This window comes from Rhinopithecus bieti, unplaced genomic scaffold (assembly GCF_001698545.2).
Source record: "Rhinopithecus bieti isolate Rb0 unplaced genomic scaffold, ASM169854v2 scaffold_14826, whole genome shotgun sequence".
Lineage (NCBI taxonomy): Eukaryota > Metazoa > Chordata > Mammalia > Primates > Cercopithecidae > Rhinopithecus > Rhinopithecus bieti.
The window spans coordinates 3550499-3569838 of NW_016808328.1; the positions used below are offsets into that span (position 1 = coordinate 3550499).

At 55.9% G+C, this 19340-nt stretch overlaps 1 protein-coding gene across 1 annotated transcript in view; it reads left to right on the forward strand.

Annotated features, from left to right (window-relative positions):
- The window catches only part of HSPG2 (heparan sulfate proteoglycan 2), a 111080-nt gene that overhangs the window by 90482 nt on the left and 1258 nt on the right, over nucleotides 1-19340 (forward strand). The window contains 25 exon segments of the mRNA XM_017886455.1: nucleotides 757-954; nucleotides 1242-1422; nucleotides 1703-1963; nucleotides 3476-3680; nucleotides 5135-5232; nucleotides 5830-6096; nucleotides 8280-8389; nucleotides 8591-8738; nucleotides 8821-8937; nucleotides 9599-9710; nucleotides 10416-10560; nucleotides 10650-10749; nucleotides 10887-10996; nucleotides 11121-11229; nucleotides 12169-12267; nucleotides 12657-12878; nucleotides 13172-13416; nucleotides 13824-13995; nucleotides 14098-14220; nucleotides 14330-14386; nucleotides 18079-18154; nucleotides 18243-18321; nucleotides 18482-18552; nucleotides 18654-18737; nucleotides 19137-19240. Of these exon segments, the coding sequence (XP_017741944.1) occupies nucleotides 757-954; nucleotides 1242-1422; nucleotides 1703-1963; nucleotides 3476-3680; nucleotides 5135-5232; nucleotides 5830-6096; nucleotides 8280-8389; nucleotides 8591-8738; nucleotides 8821-8937; nucleotides 9599-9710; nucleotides 10416-10560; nucleotides 10650-10749; nucleotides 10887-10996; nucleotides 11121-11229; nucleotides 12169-12267; nucleotides 12657-12878; nucleotides 13172-13416; nucleotides 13824-13995; nucleotides 14098-14220; nucleotides 14330-14386; nucleotides 18079-18154; nucleotides 18243-18321; nucleotides 18482-18552; nucleotides 18654-18737; nucleotides 19137-19240 (3493 nt within the window).

Consider the following 19340-nt stretch of genomic DNA (forward strand, 5'->3'; position numbering starts at 1 on the left):
GGGCGGATCACGAGGGCATGAGATCGAGACCATCCTGGCTAACATGGTGAAACCCCATCTCTACTAAAATACAAAAAAGAATTTCTGGGCGTGGTGGCGGGTGCCTGTAGTCCCAGCTACTCAGGAGGCTGAGGCAGGAGAATGGCGTGAACCTGGGAGGCGGAGCTTTCAGTGAGCCAAGATCGTGCCACTGCACTGCAGCCTGAGTGACAGAGCTGAGTGAGACCCTGTCTCAAAAAAAAAAAAAAAAAAAAATACAAGATTAGCTGGGTGTGGTGGCACACACCTGTAGTCCCAGCTACTCGGGAGGCTGAGGCAGGAGAATTGCTTGAAACAGGGAGGCAGAGGCTGCAGTGAGCCGAGATCACGCCACTGCACTCCAGCCTGGACGAGACAGAGCAAGACTCCATCTCAAAATTAATTAATTAATTAATTAATTAAAATAAAATAAAATTAAAAATTAGCCAGGTATGGCAGCACATAACCTGTAGTCCCAGCTATTCAGGAGGCTGAGGCAAGAGGATTGCTTGAGCCTGGGAGGCAGAGGTTGCAATGAGCCAGGATGGTGCCACCGCACTCCAACCTGGGCAACAGAGTAAGACCCTGTCTCAAAAAATAAATAAATAAATAAATAAATAAATAAATAAATAAATGCCAAGGCAGGTAGAGGAAATAGGGAAAACCAAGCCAGAGCTGGGACTGACATCAAAGTCCCCACTCGGTACCCACATAACCAGCCTGCTTGCTTTCTCCCAGATTTCATCAGCTAAACCATCAGATGCGGGCACTTATGTGTGCCTTGCTCAGAATGCACTGGGCACAGCACAGAAGCAGGTGGAGGTGATCGTGGACATGGGCGCCATGGCCCCCGGGGCCCCTCAGGTCCAAGCTGAAGAAGCTGAGCTGACTGTGGAGGCTGGACACACGGCCACCTTGCGCTGCTCAGCCACAGGTGTGGCCAGGGACTGGCACATAGGGCTGGCAGGGTGGGGATGCCCTGGGGTCTGAAATGTAGACACGTGATCTAGAGATGATGTCATGCCCAGGGGTGGGGAGTACGGGGAGACCGTGTTGCTAGCATCCCCTAGCATCCCCCAGTGATGGCTGAGGAACCCAGCTGGGGTCTTCCCCCCCCCAAGTAGACGGACAGGACCAGCCCGAGGCCCTTCCTCACCACAGCCCCCTCTGCGGCTACCTGAAGGTAGCCCAGTGACTCTGGTCTCTTCATTCAACTCCAACAGGCAGCCCGCGCGCCCACCATCCACTGGTCCAAGCTGCGTTCCCCACTACCCTGGCAGCACCGGCTGGAAGGTGACACACTCATCATACCCCGGGTAGCCCAGCAGGACTCGGGCCAGTACATCTGCAATGCCACCAGCCCTGCTGGGCACGCTGAGGCCACCATCATCCTGCACGTGGAGAGTAAGGCCTCATCCCTTCTTTGTCTGCACCAAATGGAGATCTGAGCCCCCCAACGAGGCTCCACCCCACACAGAACCCCAGGAACCCCATCCAGAGGTCTCCAGGCACAGCAGGCTCCCAGAGCCTGCCCTTGCCCGACACCCCGCCTGGGACTTTTGCTTTCCTTATCCCCGGTCCTCTGGGCTCACCATTCAGTTTTCCTGGACACCTGGATCCAACGACCTGCTGCCATTCTGACCTTTGCCCTCCCCCATCCTGACGTCTATGTCCCCCTACCCAGGCCCACCGTATGCCACCACGGTCCCAGAGCACGCTTCGGTGCAGGCAGGGGAGACGGTACAGCTCCAGTGCCTGGCTCACGGGACACCCCCACTCACCTTCCAGTGGAGCCGCGTGGGCAGCAGCCTTCCTGGGAGGGCTACTGCCAGGAACGAGCTGCTGCACTTTGAGCGTGCAGCCCCTGAGGACTCAGGCCGCTACCGCTGCCGGGTCACCAACAAGGTGGGCTCAGCCGAGGCCTTTGCCCAGCTGCTCGTCCAAGGTAAGCAGCCCCGGCTCAGGGTTTAAGGGGGTCACCTTTCCTCTTGGCCCTTCGATGACCCAGCTAGGCACACTCAGGTGGGAAGGCCTTCCTCCATAACCCCACGTGGAATGCCCTCATCTCCCCTGCTCTCCAGGGCCCAAGGCAGGTCCAGGAAGCCCTCCATCACGTGTGCTCAGCTCCTCTAGCTCTCACGGCTGCTCCCCACCTTTGGCACAGCCCTGGCACTGCCGAAGGAAACCATTCTGTGTACATAAGCACCCCAGCCAGCCTCCGCTGCCAGGCAGTGAGAATGCTCAGGGCAGGGCCTGGACCCAGGCATCTCAGCAGCCCTGGGCTTAATTGAGGGCGACACGGCCCAGGATGGGCTGGGTAAATGCTTGACAGGGACAACAGTGAATGAATGACAGGAGCGCCCACCCCCGGCACGCCCAGGGCTTCAGTGGATCTTCAGAAAGCCCAGCATTTCCATGGCCTCCTGCATCAATGATACAAATGAGGGCTTTTGGGCCCAAACTCTTAAAGTAGCACAGCCTGTAGCCCTCTGGTCATGGGCCTGGACTGTGCACTCAGACCTGGGTTCAAAGCATAGCTTGGCCATTTGCTGGCTGTGCAGCCTTGGCCAAGTCACTGAACATTTTTGAGCCTCAGTTTCTTTTCTTTTCTTTTTTCTCTTTTTTTTTTTTTTTGAGACGGAATCTCACTCTGTCACCCAGGCTGGAGTGCAGTGGCGTGATCTCGGCTCACTGCAACCTCCATCTCCCGGGTTCAAGCGATTTTCGTGCCTCAGCCTCCTGAGTAGCTGGGACTACAGGCATGCACCACCATGCTTGGCTAATTTTTGTGATTTTAGTAGAGAAGAGGATTTGCCATGTTGGCCAGGCTGGTCTCGAACTCCTGACCTCAAGTAATCCACCCACCTCAGCCTCCCAAAGTGCTGGGATTATAAGAGTGAGCCACNCGGGCGAATTGCCTGAGCTCAGGAGTTCGAGACCAGCCTGGGCAACATGATGAAACCCCGTCGCTACTAAAATACAAAAAAAAAAAAAAAAAAAAAAAAAAAAAAAATTAGCCGGGCGTGGTGGCGGGCGCCTGTAGTCCCAGCTACTCGGGATGCTGAGGCAGGAGAGTCGCTTGAACCTGGGAGGCAGAGGTTGCAGTGAGCCGAGATCATGCCACTGCACTCCAGCCTGGGGACAGAGCAAGACTCCATCTCAAAAAAAAAAAAGAGTCTGAGTCCCTCCCACTCTTTTCGTGGCCTACCCTCCCCACCCAGAAGTGAGGAGCTGTGGAAACAGAGCCTAGCTCTCCACAGGCCCTTATCCGTGTTGGCAGAATGGCGGCTGCGAGTGCAGATGAATGAATCTGCCAGTGAAGGGGGCTTTTTTCCCTGGTCAGAGGGGCTATCGGGAACATTCCTTGAATGTTGGGCTGGGGGTTTCCTGGGTCCCTGGAGGGGCATCAGGGACATCACACACATGTACCTGCAGAACCTCATACATGTCCCCGCAGGCCCTCCTGGCTCTCTCCCTGCTACCTCCATCCCAGCAGGGTCCACGCCCACCGTGCAGGTCACTCCTCAGCTAGAGACCAAGAGCATCGGGGCCAGCGTTGAATTCCACTGTGCTGTGCCCAGCGACCGGGGTACCCAGCTCCGTTGGTTCAAGGAAGGGGGTCAGCTGCCTCCGGGTCACAGCGTGCAGGATGGGGTGCTCCGGTGAGTGGGTCCGGGGGCAGGACTGGACTTGGGCAGCACAGCCCAAGGCTCACAGTGAACAGAGTTAAAGCACCTGCCCCAGGGGGCGTAACATGAAGCACTGTCCTTGGACACATCACTTTACCTCTCTGAGCCTCAGTGTTCTCAGCTGTACATTGGGTTATATAAGACTGAATGAGGCTGAGCACGGTGGCTCACGCCTGTAATCCCAGCACTTTGGGAGGCCGAGGCGGGCGGATCACCTGAGGTCGGGAGTTCAAGACCAGCCTGACCAACGTGGAGAAACCCCATCTCTACTAAAAATACAAAATTGGCCGGGCATGGTGGCACATGGCTGTAATCCCAGCTACTAGGGAGGCTGAGGCAGAAGAATCGCTCGAACCTGGGAGGCGGAGGTTGCAGTGAACCGAGATAGTGCCATTGCATTCCAGCCTAGGCAACAAGAGTGAAACTCCGTCTCAAAAAAAAAAAAACTGAATGAGGTCCGGGTGTGGTGGCTCACCCCTGTAATCCCAGCACTTTGGGAGGCCAAGCCTGGTGGATCACCTGAGGTCAGGAGTTTGAGACCAGCCTGGCCAACATGGCTAAACCCTGTCTCTACTAAAAATACAAAAATTAGCTGGGCGTGGTAGCGGTCACCTGTAATCCCAACTACTTGGGAGGCTGAGACTGGAGAATTGCTTGAACATAGGAGGCAGAAGTTGCAGTGAGCTGAGATCGTACCATTGCACTTCAGCCTGGGCGAAGCAAAACTATCTCAAAAAGAAAAAAGACTGAAAGATTATCTAAAGCACTTGCACAGTGCTTGGTGCTTGGAAGGCATTCAGTAAACAGTGGCCCATTCATATTTATTATTAGTGGAGGAAAGGGAACAGACCCTGGGACCAGAAATGTACAGATGACCCCAGATCTCAGCTCTGCTGCTTGATAATTGTAATCCTGAGCCCCAGACCATAAGGTCTTTGTCCAAAATGGGTGTGGTGCCCCCCAACCTGCCTGCCTACCTCTAGTGGTTATTGGGAAACTAGAATGCAACACTTTGTGCTGTTCTTCGTCAGTTTTTAACGCCCACACAATTGCAAAGCATTCTTTTTTTTTTTTTTTTTTTTTTTAAAAAAAGTTTCCCTTTTCCCCAGGGTGGGGGGGAGGGGTGGAATCTCGGCTCACTGCAACCTCCACCTCCTGGTTTCAAGCGATTCTCATGCCTCAGTCTCCCGAGTATCTGGGATTATAGGCATGTGCCACCACGCCTGGCTAATTTTGTATTTCTAGTAGAGACAGGGTTTTACCCTGTTGGCTAGGTTGGTCTCGAGCTCCTGATCTCAAGTGATCCACCTGCCTCAGCCTCCCAAAGTGCTGGGATTACAGGCGTGAGCCACTGTGCCCGGCCCAATTGCAAAGCATTCTATCAAATGTTTTCATTTTCCTGATATCTTACTATTTTTTCTTTATAGAATCCAGAACTTGGACCAGAGCTGTCAAGGGACATATATTTGCCAGGCCCATGGACCTTGGGGGCAGGCCCAGGCCAGTGCCCAGCTGGTTGTCCAAGGTAGGAGGGTGGCTTCAGGCCTCTGCTAAGAGCAGGGAACAGAGATGAGAAAGGGAGAGAGGCACAGGGCCCAGACCCTGTTCCCCGGGAATCCCCCTAAATGTGTCAGAATAAAGAGAAACATTCTATTTTGCCTAGCTTGTATCTAGCATAGAGTAAAAGGGGCTTGATAAATATTTCAAGGGAGGGAAGAAGGATATGGGTGGAGTGTGTGAGTGCTCAGATGAACCGATGAAGATTGAATCAGTGTGAACTGGGCATGGTGGAACACACCTGTGGTCCCAGCTACTCAGGAGGCTAAATTGGGAGCATTGCTTGAGCGCATGAGTTCTAGGTTGCAGTGAGCTGTGATCACACCTATGAATACAGCCAAAACCCTGTCTCTAAAAAAACAAACGAATAAGTGGACACATGAGTGAGTAAATACATAAGACCTGACAAGTGAGTGTGTTTGTGAGTGAATGCATGAAAAAGTGAATGAGAAATGAATGAATGCTGGAGCTTCAGTGCTCACCTTCCCTTGGGCAGTCTATGGCCTCCCTCGGGCCAGGCCTGCAGTGACTGATCTCACTGGACCTCCGCCTTCCTCCTCCCCAGCCCTACCCTCGGTGCTTATCAACATCCGGACCTCTGTGCAGACCGTGGTGGTCGGCCACGCTGTGGAGTTCGAATGCCTAGCACTGGGTGACCCCAAGCCTCAAGTGACATGGAGCAAAGTTGGAGGGCACCTGCGGCCTGGCGTTGTGCAGAGCGGAGGCGTCGTCAGGATTGCCCACGTAGAGCTGGCTGATGCGGGACAGTATCGCTGTACTGCCACCAATGCAGCCGGCACCACACAATCCCACGTGCTGCTGCTTGTGCAAGGTGAAGGCTGGTGGGGACTTTTTTTGGGGGACAGTGAGTGGGGCCGGGGCTTCTCCTGCCGTCATCTTCTGCCTGCCCGCTCTGCTCTTCCTTTCTGTTCGCTNCATTCTTTTATTTTTTTTTTTTGAGACAGAGTCTCACTATGTCACCCAGGCTGGAGTGCAGTGGTGCAATCTCGGCTCACTGCAACCTCCACCTCCTGGTTTCAAGCGATTCTCATGCCTCAGTCTCCCGAGTATCTGGGATTATAGGCATGTGCCACCACGCCTGGCTAATTTTTGTATTTCTAGTAGAGACAGGGTTTTACCCTGTTGGCTAGGTTGGTCTCGAGCTCCTGATCTCAAGTGATCCACCTGCCTCAGCCTCCCAAAGTGCTGGGATTACAGGCGTGAGCCACTGTGCCCGGCCCAATTGCAAAGCATTCTATCAAATGTTTTCATTTTCCTGATATCTTACTATTTTTTCTTTATAGAATCCAGAACTTGGACCAGAGCTGTCAAGGGACATATATTTGCCAGGCCCATGGACCTTGGGGCAGGCCCAGGCCAGTGCCCAGCTGGTTGTCCAAGGTAGGAGGGTGGCTTCAGGCCTCTGCTAAGAGCAGGGAACAGAGATGAGAAAGGGAGAGAGGCACAGGGCCCAGACCCTGTTCCCCGGGAATCCCCTAAATGTGTCAGAATAAAGAGAAACATTCTATTTTGCCTAGCTTGTATCTAGCATAGAGTAAAAGGGGCTTGATAAATATTTCAAGGGAGGGAAGAAGGATATGGGTGGAGTGTGTGAGTGCTCAGATGAACCGATGAAGATTGAATCAGTGTGAACTGGGCATGGTGGAACACACCTGTGGTCCCAGCTACTCAGGAGGCTAAATTGGGAGCATTGCTTGAGCGCATGAGTTCTAGGTTGCAGTGAGCTGTGATCACACCTATGAATACAGCCAAAACCCTGTCTCTAAAAAAACAAACGAATAAGTGGACACATGAGTGAGTAAATACATAAGACCTGACAAGTGAGTGTGTTTGTGAGTGAATGCATGAAAAGTGAATGAGAAATGAATGAATGCTGGAGCTTCAGTGCTCACCTTCCCTTGGGCAGTCTATGGCCTCCCTCGGGCCAGGCCTGCAGTGACTGATCTCACTGGACCTCCGCCTTCCTCCTCCCCAGCCCTACCCTCGGTGCTTATCAACATCCGGACCTCTGTGCAGACCGTGGTGGTCGGCCACGCTGTGGAGTTCGAATGCCTAGCACTGGGTGACCCCAAGCCTCAAGTGACATGGAGCAAAGTTGGAGGGCACCTGCGGCCTGGCGTTGTGCAGAGCGGAGGCGTCGTCAGGATTGCCCACGTAGAGCTGGCTGATGCGGGACAGTATCGCTGTACTGCCACCAATGCAGCCGGCACCACACAATCCCACGTGCTGCTGCTTGTGCAAGGTGAAGGCTGGTGGGGACTTTTTTTGGGGGACAGTGAGTGGGGCCGGGGCTTCTCCTGCCGTCATCTTCTGCCTGCCCGCTCTGCTCTTCCTTTCTGTTCGCTTGGGATATTTTCCACTGTGTGTATTTAAGGGGCAGGTTTCATAACAGGTGGCAGCAGCAGGGGATAAAAGAGATTCCCCCAGGGTAGCCTGGAATGTACAGGGAGAGAGCTAGGCCATAGAGCATCAAGAAGAAAAAAGAAACCTTGTCCTCATTGGCAGGGAGTGCCTGCTCTGCTGGGAGAGACCTGCAGCATGGTCTGAGGGCAGAGACATAACCCAGACAACAAACAGACCTAATAGAGAGTAAAACAAGGACAACAGATGCAGGGCAGACACAAACACTGTGTGTTCTTTAAAGGCAATTGCTTTTTACCCCAAGCCCTGTGACTTGCCTCCAAACTTTCTTACCTGTACTGTCCCTAGTACGCACTTCTCAGGTCCCCAGAGGGCTGCACAATTTTTTGCCCAGGCATGTTGAAGAGGTCTCAGGCTGTGGAGTGAAATGGATCTGGCCCTGAACCCTGACTCTGCCCAGCGAAGAGCAAACAGCCACTTTCCCCCCTCTAAGCCATAATTTACTTATCTGTGAAATGGAATGTAGTGGCTCCCTTCAAGGGGTGATATGAGGATGAAATGAATCAGGGTGCAGGCTGGGCACACATCTGTGACTGTCATGTTGATGGCCTATGTCTCTTCCATGCCTCTCAGCCTTGCCCCAGATCTCAATGCCCCAAGAAGTCCGTGTGCCTGCTGGTTCTGCAGCTGTCTTCCCCTGCATAGCCTCAGGCTACCCCACTCCTGACATCAGCTGGAGCAAGGTAAGCACTGGAGAGGGAACCAGCAGGCATCCCTGGGGGGCTGGGACCAGGTCTGAAGCATCTCAGTGTCCCCAGGACGTGGCACAGGCTTGGCCAAGAGTAAATGCACAATGTTGGAAGGTGGGCCTGAGGCACAGATGGGAGGCAGGCCCCTGGAGCTGTGGGCCAAGGCCAGGGCCCTCAGTGCTGGTGCGTTTGCAGCTGGATGGCAGCCTGCCACCTGACAGCCGTCTGGAGAACAACATGCTGACGCTGCCCTCAGTCCGACCCCAGGACGCGGGCACCTATGTCTGTACCGCCACTAACCGCCAGGGCAAGGTCAAAGCCTTTGCCCACCTGCAGGTGCCAGGTAAAATACCACCCCCAAGAATTGGCAGTGCCCTGCCCACTCCCTGACTGGCAGGGTCTCCAACTGTGCTCTCTGCCGGCAGAGCGGGTGGTGCCCTACTTCACGCAGACCCCCTACTCCTTCCTACCGCTGCCCACCATCAAGGATGCCTACAGGAAGTTCGAGATCAAGATCACCTTCCGGCCCGACTCAGCTGATGGTGAGCAGGAGGGTTCATTTGCGGGGTGGACTGGCCTGGGTTGAGGGACCTCGTGGAGTAACTGCCATCATGGCTTGAGGCCTGGCTATCCCTCAGTCCTGCCCCAATCCCTCAGCCTCCGTCTCCAGAAACCCCCAGACCTCTGGACCTCCACCCTGGCGTACCTTCTCTCGCGCCTCCCCACTTCTCCATCCCTGCCTCTTTGATATCTCCAGCCTCCCCGTGGCTCCTCTGCCACCAGAGCATCACCCCCAGTCCTCCTGTCCCAGCTTCCTCTCCCCATCTCTGCTCCTTCCTCCCTCCCCTGCCTCCATCTCACCCTTTCCTCCTCTCTTTCTCTCGTCTCTTACGGGTCTCTGACTTTCACTGTCCAGGCCTCCTTCTCTACTCAGGTGAGTCTCTGCCTCCCTCTCCCCCTTGAGGGAGACTTCAGTGTGTGTGAAGCAAATTCGGTTTCTTTCTGGGGGTGCTCAGTAAGGCCCTTGCATTTGAGGCACCAGCCCTGAGGTAGTGAGAAGGCCCCGTCTGTGTGAGGAGTGCCAGAGGGAGGGACAGGTTCCGAGAGTGGACAGGCTCAAGAGCTTGGGTCGTTTCTAGGGTGGGGGAGGACGGGGAGCCTGTGGCTGGATGGGAGGCCCCTCACACAGTGGTGCCCATCCAGGGATGCTGCTGTACAACGGGCAGAAGCGAGTCCCAGGGAGCCCCACCAACCTGACCAACCGGCAGCCCGACTTCATCTCCTTCGGCCTCGTCGGGGGAAGGCCCGAGTTCCGGTGAGACCCCCAGCCTCCCCATGTATAGGGGGACTGGACACAGGGCTTTGGTCTGGCAAGCACTACCCTGGGCTCCATTATACAAAGGAGATCTGGAGGAAGGAGAAAATGTGGCCGTTCCCCTTGGTGACCACCCAATCTGCTGGAGTAGGAATAGTATGCCAGTCAGGTGGAGGAGGGTGCAACCTCAGACTTGGGACTGCTGCAGGCCAGGATTCATTCATTCATTCATTCATTCATTCACTCACGCATGCATGCACGCATCACTTATTTGCTGAGCACCCCATGTGTGCCAGGCACTGATACAGGTAAAACAAAACAGACCAAATCCTGGCTCTTGTGGGAAGGCGTATTCTCGTTGGGGAAGAATAAACAAGCCATAAACAGAGAAACAAGGTGATCTCAGGGAGAGAGGAGTCCTCAGGAACAGGGAGGCCAGGTGCTAGGCTGCAGGGTCCTGAGCCTGGGGTCCCTGTGGGCTGCTCTGGAAAAGCTCCCAGCAAAAGGATGTGGGGAGAGAAGATCTGGGGGATGGGTCGCGGGGTGGGAGGACAAGACAGGGACAGGAACTGGAACAGCCCCAGGGCTGGGACTGCAGGAATTGGTGACATCCCTCCTCTGGGGCCCCTCTGCCCGACTGGGCCCCTAGCCCTTCTTCCGAATCCCCTATCCATCTCTTCTGCCCCGGCCTGCCCCACGGAGCAGTTTCGATGCAGGCTCAGGCATGGCCACCATCCGCCACCCCACACCATTGGCCCTGGGCCATTTCCACACCGTGACCCTGCTGCGCAGCCTCACCCAGGGCTCCCTGATTGTGGGTGACCTGGCCCCGGTCAATGGGACCTCCCAGGTGAGACCCAACCCCATCCTACTACTTCCAGCCCTCATCCCGCCCCTGCCCAGCCTCTCTTGCCATTCCTGACTTCCCCACCTCCCCAGGGCAAGTTCCAGGGCCTGGACCTGAACGAGGAGCTCTACTTGGGCGGCTACCCTGACTATGGTGCCATCCCCAAGGCGGGGCTGAGCAGCGGCTTCATAGGTGAGCCCCCTGCCCACCTCCAGCTGAGGCTAGGCCTTACCTGGCTGGCTGGAAGAGCCCTGGAGAGCCTGGGAGGGCACCGCAGGTGTGGGCTGGGACACCCTGCCCCGTGCTCATCCTGCCCACTCACCTCCCAGGCTGTGTCCGGGACCTGCGCATCCAGGGCGAGGAAATCATCTTCCACGACCTCAACCTCACAGCGCACGGCATCTCCCACTGTCCCACCTGTCGGGACCGGCCCTGCCAGGTGACCCCACACCCCACATACCACCTGGCTGCCATGGCCTCCACCCCCAGCCATGGCTGGCCCATGTGGGGATTATGGGGGGGACTGAATGTTCTCGGCCTTATTTCTGGGGGCTGCTTTGCAGAATGGTGGGCAGTGCCATGACTCTGAGAGCAGCAGCTACGTGTGCGTCTGCCCAGCTGGTTTCACCGGGAGCCGCTGTGAGCACTCACAGGCCCTGCACTGCCATCCAGGTACGCACCTCCCAACGCCAGTCGCTGTCGCCCCTTTGGAAGCGGGACGGCCAAAAGGAAGGGCCTGCCTCTTCCCTTTGCTGCCTCCCCATTCCCACCACCATCTCCACCACCGGGGCACTTCCACACACCCCACTCTTACCTGAGCACTCACCACTCCTCCCATGTACCCATCCCCCATCTCTGCTACCCAGGGGCCCTCGCCCCATCATGGCTGCTTCCCCTCCTCCATCCCTGCTGACCAAATTCTTACCACTACCCCGCCACCCAGGCACTCCCCCACCCCCAGCCCCATCTTCTTTTTTTTTTTTGAAACGAAGATTTCGCTCTTGTTGCCCAGGCTGGAGTGCAGTGGCACAATCTCAGCTCACTGCAACTTCTGCCTCTTGGGTTCAAGTGATTCTCCTGCCTCAGCCTCCTGAGTAGCTGCGATTACAAGTGTCCACCATCACCCCTGGCTAGTTTTTTGTATTTTTAGTAGAGGCAGGATTTCACTACATTGGCCATGGCTGGTCTTGAACTCCTGACCTCAGGTGATCCACCTGCCTCGGTCTCCCAAAGTGCTGGGATTACAGGCATAAGCCCCTATGCCCAGCCCCCAGTCCCATCTTATTACCAAGGTGCCCACCCCATTACCCACCACCAGGTGCCCCCCCAACCCAACACTGTTATCCAGGTCCAGTCTCTGAAGAACCCGCAGACACAGAGTCCCTCGACTGCTTCCCCCGCAGTCCTCCCCATGGCCTCTTTTGGCTCCCACCTTGCTCTGCTCAGTTCCCTCCTCCAAGGCCTCCCAGGCAGCCCGAGGCCTCCCAGGAGGCTGGCCTGGCCCTCACTAGCCGAGCCCCCTGGGGTGTGATGGGCAGGGCTCTGGCATCAGGCCTCCCCTCCCTCCAGAGTCACCTCCATGTCCTTTTCACTGGCCTGTGTGCCCCCCAGAGGCCTGTGGGCCCGACGCCACCTGTGTGAATAGGCCTGATGGTCGAGGCTACACCTGCCGCTGCCACCTGGGCCGCTCGGGGTTGCGGTGTGAGGAAGGTGAGTGGAGCCAGGCCAGTGACCCTCAGGGTCCCAGTGTCAGCCAGGGAGGCTGGGTGTGGCACTCTGAAGCTGTGATGGGCCCCTACGGGTGATAAAACGATACCCGACCCAGAGGATCTCAAAGTCACCTGGTCACGTGTCTGCCCAGGCTGAATCCCTTAGTGAGTGAGGGCCCCCAGAGAGGACCCCTGTCATATTGGAGCTCCTCCCAGGCCAGTCTGCAAGGGCAGGGGGGCTCCTATGCCGCTGTAGCTGGTGCCAGCCGGTCCTGAGCCTCTGGGCCTGGGGAGTGAGGCAGGCAAGGATCCCAGAGGAAGGCAGAGTAGCTGGACCCCACCCAAGGGTCCAGGATCCCCACTTCCTTAGCTGAGCTGTGGCTGCTGCAGGTGTAACGGTGACCACCCCCTCGCTGTCGGGTGCTGGCTCCTACCTGGCGCTGCCCGCTCTCACCAACACACACCACGAGCTACGCCTGGACGTGGAGTTCAAGCCACTCGCCCCTGACGGGGTCCTGCTGTTCAGCGGGGGGAAGAGCGGGCCTGTGGAGGACTTCGTGTCCCTGGCGATGGTGGGCGGCCACCTGGAATTCCGCTACGAGCTGGGGTCAGGTAGGCACCCAGCACCAAATCCGGGGCTCTGTACGCCAAGCCTTGTGCCCCCCTCGGCTCTCCAAGCCCCAGGGAGGCGTGGGGGGATAAATGCAGGGATCAGGCCGAGTCCCCTCTTCCCATGCCTTTCGTCTCTGTGTCACTTGAGGCCAGTCCCTAGCCCTCTTTGAGCCGTGGGCTCCTCATCTGGAATACAGAAAGCTGTAGGGCATTCCCTATCTGCTCAGGGCCCTGTTTGTGGTGGAGAGGGCAGGGAGCCCCGTGTGCCCAACCCTGCCTGGTATCCTCCCCAGGGCTGGCTGTTCTGCGGAGCGCCGAGCCGCTGGCCCTGGGCCGCTGGCACCGCGTGTCTGCAGAGCGTCTCAACAAGGACGGCAGCCTGCGGGTGAATGGTGGACGCCCTGTGCTGCGCTCCTCGCCTGGCAAGAGCCAGGGCCTCAACCTGCACACCCTGCTCTACCTGGGGGGTGTGGAGCCTTCCGTGCCACTGTCCCCAGCCACCAACATGAGCGCTCACTTCCGCGGCTGTGTGGGCGAGGTAAGAGGAGCCTCCTCAGGACAAGTGGAGGGGAGGGGTGCCAAACCTTGCGCCTCCCTCGGCTCTCCAAGCACCTTGGCACCGTGCCCCTCCACCTGTAACCACCCATGGGCCCTGGGCCAGGATGCTGTACCTCTGAGCCTCAGTTTCCTCCTCTGTAAAATGGGCATGATCACACGTACCTTGAAGGATTGGGCAGAGGATTGTCTGCACTGATGGATGAATGTTTCTGGCACACAGTAGGCACTCAACTCCTGTGCCTCCCTCCCCACACCGAGAATCCATGCTGCCACTCAGGGCCCAATGCGGGCTCCCAGCTGTCCTCTGCTGTATTCTTCTCCCTGCTGGTACACCTGGGCCTCTGCCTTCCATGCCCCTTTAGTCCCTCAGTGTCCCTGTCCCCACAGGTGTCAGTGAATGGCAAACGGCTGGACCTCACCTACAGTTTCCTAGGCAGCCAGGGCATCGGGCAGTGCTATGACAGCTCCCCATGTGAGCGCCAGCCATGCCAACATGGTGCCACGTGCATGCCCGCTGGCGAGTATGAGTTCCAGTGCCTGTGTCGAGATGGATTCAAAGGTGGGAAAGCCTGCCCAGGGCACCGGAGGGGAGGGGCACAGGTGGTCAGCAACACCTCCAGCCCATGCCCACCCACCCACTCGCCTCTGCCCTGGTCCGCAGGAGACCTGTGTGAGCACGAGGAGAACCCCTGCCAGCTCCGTGAACCTTGTTTGCATGGGGGCACCTGCCAGGGCACCCGCTGCCTCTGCCTCCCTGGCTTCTCTGGCCCACGCTGCCAACAAGGTACCCAGGCCTGGCTTCTCTCCACTTCATCTCTGTCTTGGGGCCCGGGGCCCGACATAATACCCATGGGTGTCTGTGCCCACCAACTGGACCCTGCCCTTCTCCATAGGCTCTGGACATGGCATAGCAGAGTCCGACTGGCATCTTGAAGGCAGCGGGGGCAATGGTGAGTACTTGCCATGGTCTCCTCCCCAGCTTCAGCCTCAACTCACTCTTCCAGTTACCCCACACCCTCAGTTCTGGCCTGTAAGCAAAACAGCCCTATATGAGGAGCTTGCTGGGCAGAGAGACAGAATGAAGACCACAGCCATGTGGAGCTGGGGCCTGCCCCACACTTACTGGCTGGGTGACCTTGGGCAGGCCTTTGAAACCACTCTGACCTCAGTTTCCTCCTCTGTATTCATGTATTCAGTCAACAAACTATTGTGTGCCCATCCTTGCCCTGGGAGCAGGAAATACATGAGAGGCCGAGGCAGGCGGATCATGAGGTCAGGAGATCGAGACCATGGTGAAAATTGGTCTCTACTAAAAATACAAAATAGCCAGGCGCGGTGGCAGGTGTCCATAGTCCCAGCTACTCGGAGGCTGAGGCAGGAGAATGGCGTGAAGCCAGGAGGCGGAGCTTACAGTTAGCCATGATCGTGCCACTGCTCTCCAGCCTTAGGCGACAGGTGAGAACTCCGGTCTCAAGAAAAATAAAATAAAAATAAAATAAAATAATAATAAAATAAAAAAAATAAAATAAAATAAAATAAAATAAATATAAAATAAGCATAAAGCAAGACCCTCCTTCCCAAGAATTCCACCGTCTGCTGAAAAGCTAAGGAAACAGTCAAGAGTGAATGCTGATTGAATGTTTACAGGCACTGTGCTAACCCCTTTACAGACTCATCTCTTCTTATGTATCACTAATATCATAGGCGAGGCAGTGGTATAGTGGTTAAGAGTATAGACTTGGAGCCAGCCTGCTTGGGTTCAAATCCTAGCTCTCCCACTTACTAGCTGTGGAACTTCGGGTGAGTCACTTAACCTCTCTGTGCCCCATATAAAATGGAGATGAGTAACATCTTTCCCTAATGATCTGGATAAACTTTTATGTGAGAGTAAAATTACTTAGTGCATTTGGTGGAGTCTTGCTCTGCCGCCCAGGCCAGAGTGCAGTTGCACAATCTCGGCTCACTGCAACCTCCACCTCCCAGATTTAAATGATTCTGCTGCCTCAGCTTCCTAAGTAGCTGGGATTACAGGTGCCTGCCACCACACCCAGCTAATTTTTGTATTTTTTGTAGAGATGGGGTTTCACCATGTTGGCCAGGCCGGTCTCTAACTCCTGACCTCAGGTGATCTGCCCCCCTCAGCCCCCTAAAGTGCTGGAAATACGGGCCTAAGCCACCGCACCTGGCCACTTAGTCCTCTTTAAATGCCTAGAACAATGTCTGGTACAGAGTCAGTACAGAATGTTAGCTGTTGTTAATATTATATTCAGCTGGCCGGGCGTGGTGGCTCACACCTGTAATCCCAGCACTTTGGGATGCTGAAGTGGGCAGATCACCTGAGGTCGGGAATTTGACACCAGCCTGACCAACATGGAAAACCCCGTCTCTACTAAAAATGCAAAATTAGCTGGGCGTGGTGGCACATGCCTATAATCCCAGCTACTCCGGGGGCTGAGGCAGGAGAACCTGGGAAGTGGAGGTTGCAGTGAGCCAAGATTGCGCCATTGCACTCCAGCCTGGGCAATAAGAGTGAAACTCCCTCTCAAAAAAAAAAAAAAAAAAAACTATATTCAGCTGGGCATGGTGACTGACGCCTATAATCCCAGCAGTTTGGGAGGCTGTGGCGGACAGATTGCTTGAGCCCAGGAGTTCTATACCAGCCTGGGCAACATGGCGAAATCCTGTACAAAAAGTAGCTGGGCGTGGTGGTGCTCATCTATGGTCCCAGCTACTTGAGAGACAGGCAGGAGGATCACTTGAGCCCAGGAGTTCAGGATCAACCTGGGCAACACAGGGAGACCTCATCTCTACAAAAAATTTAAGAATTAGCTGGGTGTGGTGCACATGGCTGTGGTCCCAGCTGAGGCAGAAGGATCACTTGAGCCCAGGAGATTGAGGCTGTAGTGAGCTAAGATTCTGTCACTGCACTCCAGCCTGGGCAACAGACCAAGACCCTGTCTCAAAAAAATAAAAAATAAGGCTGGGCACGGTGGTTCATACCTGTCATCCCAACACTTTGGGAGGCCAAGGTGGGTGGATCACCTGAGATCAGGAGTTCGAGACCAGCCTGGCCAACATGGCGAAACACCATCTCTACTAAAAGTACAAAAATTAGCCGGGCGTGGTGGTGTGCACCTGTAGTCCCAGCTACTTGGGAGGCCAAGGCAGAAGAATTGCTTGAACCTGGGAGGTGGAGGTTGTAGTGAACCAAGATTATGCCAGTGCACTCCAGCCTGGGCCATGGAGCAAGACTCCATCTCAAAACAATAAATAAAATAAGACATACCTATATATAATCTTCATTCATAGGGTTGTCGTAAGGATTGAGTTAAATGCAATGGTGTGTTGGCCGGGCGCGGTGGCTCAAGCCTGTAATCCCAGCACTTTGGGAGGCTGAGACAGGCGGATCATGAGGTCAGGAGATCGAGACCATCCTGGCTAACACGGTGAAACCCCGTCTCTACTAAAAAATACAAAACTAGCCGGGCGAGGTGGCCGGCGCCTGTAGTCCCAGCTACTCGGGAGGCTGAGGCAGGAGAATGGCGTGAACCCAGGAGGCGGAGCTTGGAGTGAGCTGAGATCCGGCCACTGTATTCCAGCCTGGGTGACAGCGAGACTCCGTCTCAAAAAAAATAAAAAATAAAAAAATAAAAAAATAAATGCAATGGTGTCTGTGGCTGGATGGGACACTCCCCACACAGGCACGTCGTAGGTGCTTGGTAAACGTCAGCCGTTCTCCTCATTTGGCAGAGGGTAGCAGAGGGTCCCCTACTCTTGCCCCCTGACAGAGCTACTATGGCCAGTGCCAGCCTGTAGGATGGGTCGTGAGCAGATAGGGCTGGGGGTGGTAGAGCCACACACAGTATGGACATCAGGGCTAAAAGGTCCAGGTTGCAATCGTAGTTCCCCCCACATCCTGGGCCAGTCACTCGCCTGAGCCTGCCTGCCCGTCTGTAAGATGGTGAGAACACCAAGGCGCTGAACCATTTATTGCCATGGTCCAAGGTGACCAACCGTCCCAGTAGCTCCAGACGGAGGAGTTTCTTGGGATGTGGGACTTTCAGGGCTAAAGCCAGACAGAACTTGGCAAGTAGAATGGCGGGTCACCTGCCATGGATCCTGTTGACTGCACAAAATAAAATAAAATGCATTGATTTAAGGAAAGCAAGTATGCTGAAGTAAAGTAGTCAAACCATTTTTTAAGTTTTCTGACTTGCTCTGTATGTGCTTCTTTATTAATACATCAAATAACAAGATCGGGTGGTCTCAGTAGCTACCAGTTTCAAAGCAACAATATGTGTAAATGATATTTTGAAATATTTGCAGCTACTGTAATGTGATAAGCAAATACTAGTAACAAAGTTGCAGGTCCTACCACTACTACTTTGGTTTCTTGCCTACATCTCATTGAAAGAACTGCTCAATTTCAGTGAGAAGTGAGTGAAATTGAGGTGTGATGCTTTCCCATCCAAGGTCACAGGCCCCCTGAATTCTGTCGACAACTCCCTTGGGTCCCCAGGGACTGCAGGCTCAGAGCCCCCTAGTCCTGCATGTTGGCATGGAGGTGGGGGTCAGTGGACCCAGTGACTGGGGATTGATGCCTGATGTGGCAGGTGTGGCACCATCCCCCTCTCTCCCGCAGATGCCCCTGGGCAGTACGGAGCTTATTTCCACGATGATGGCTTCCTTGCCTTCCCTGGCCGTATCTTCTCCAGGAGGTGAGACTGGTGTTGGGAGAGCCCGTGGGCCTAATGGGGAGGACGGGAATCTGGGACTTCTGTCCCCTCACCCACTCTTCCTCCGCAGCCTGCCCGAGGTGCCCGAGACCATCGAGCTGGAGGTTCGGACCAGCACGGCCAATGGCCTCCTGCTCTGGCAGGGTGTGGTGAGTGTGGGCATCCGGCCAGACTCTTGGGGCTCCTGGGGCAGGGAGCTGGCTTCCTGGTGGCCAGAGTGGTGGGGAGAGGGGAAAGCGGAGCCTCCTGGCCTCGGCAGCCTCCGCTCTCCAGGCTGGGGACCCCAGAGACCCTGTGCTTCCCTGGCAGGAGGTGGGAGAGGCCGGCCGAGGCAAGGACTTCATCAGCCTCGGGCTTCAAGATGGGCACCTTGTCTTCAGGTGGGTCCTGGCACCTGGCCCTTCCTCTCCCTTCCCTGGTCCCAGCACCCCACTCCCCCGTCCTGCCCCAGCTCATACTTCTTGGGCCTGGATGACTACAGGTACCAGCTGGGTAGTGGGGAGGCCCGCCTGGTCTCTGAGGACCCCATCAATGACGGCGAGTGGCACCGGGTGACAGCGCTGCGGTAAGGGACCCTGCCGGGCACTTGGGACGGGGCCCAGTGTTCTGGAGTGGGGCAGGACGCCCCCCACCATGGGCAGAGAGGCAGGCATTGAGCTCTGTGGAGACAGAACTTAAAGCCAGGGGAGGGGAGAACCCGCCAGCCAGGGCTCAAGCTTCCATCTTGGACTGAACTCCGCTGGGGGCAAGCGAGCGCCCTCGGGGCAGGAGGAAACCTGGGCGCAGAAACGAGGAAGCTGCCTTCGTGGGGCCCGATCTCTTGTTCAGCGGGGGAAAGAGAGCTTGGGGAACAGGGACAGACTTCTGAGTCTGGAATCTCGGTGCCAGAGGGAGGGGACGATGTCGTGGCGCTGGGGAGGATTGGGGAGTTTGTGGGAAGGGGCCTGACCCAGGTCCATTGCAGGGAGGGCCGCAGAGGTTCCATCCAGGTTGACGGTGAAGAGCTGGTCAGCGGCCGGTCCCCAGGTCCCAACGTGGCAGTCAACGCCAAGGGCAGCATCTACATTGGTAAGTCTGGGGCTCCTTCTCAGGGCAAGGGCAGGAACAGCACTCCCTTGGGGCTGGAGCTCACCCGGCCTTCCTCACCTCCTGAGCTGCTGGAGCCCAC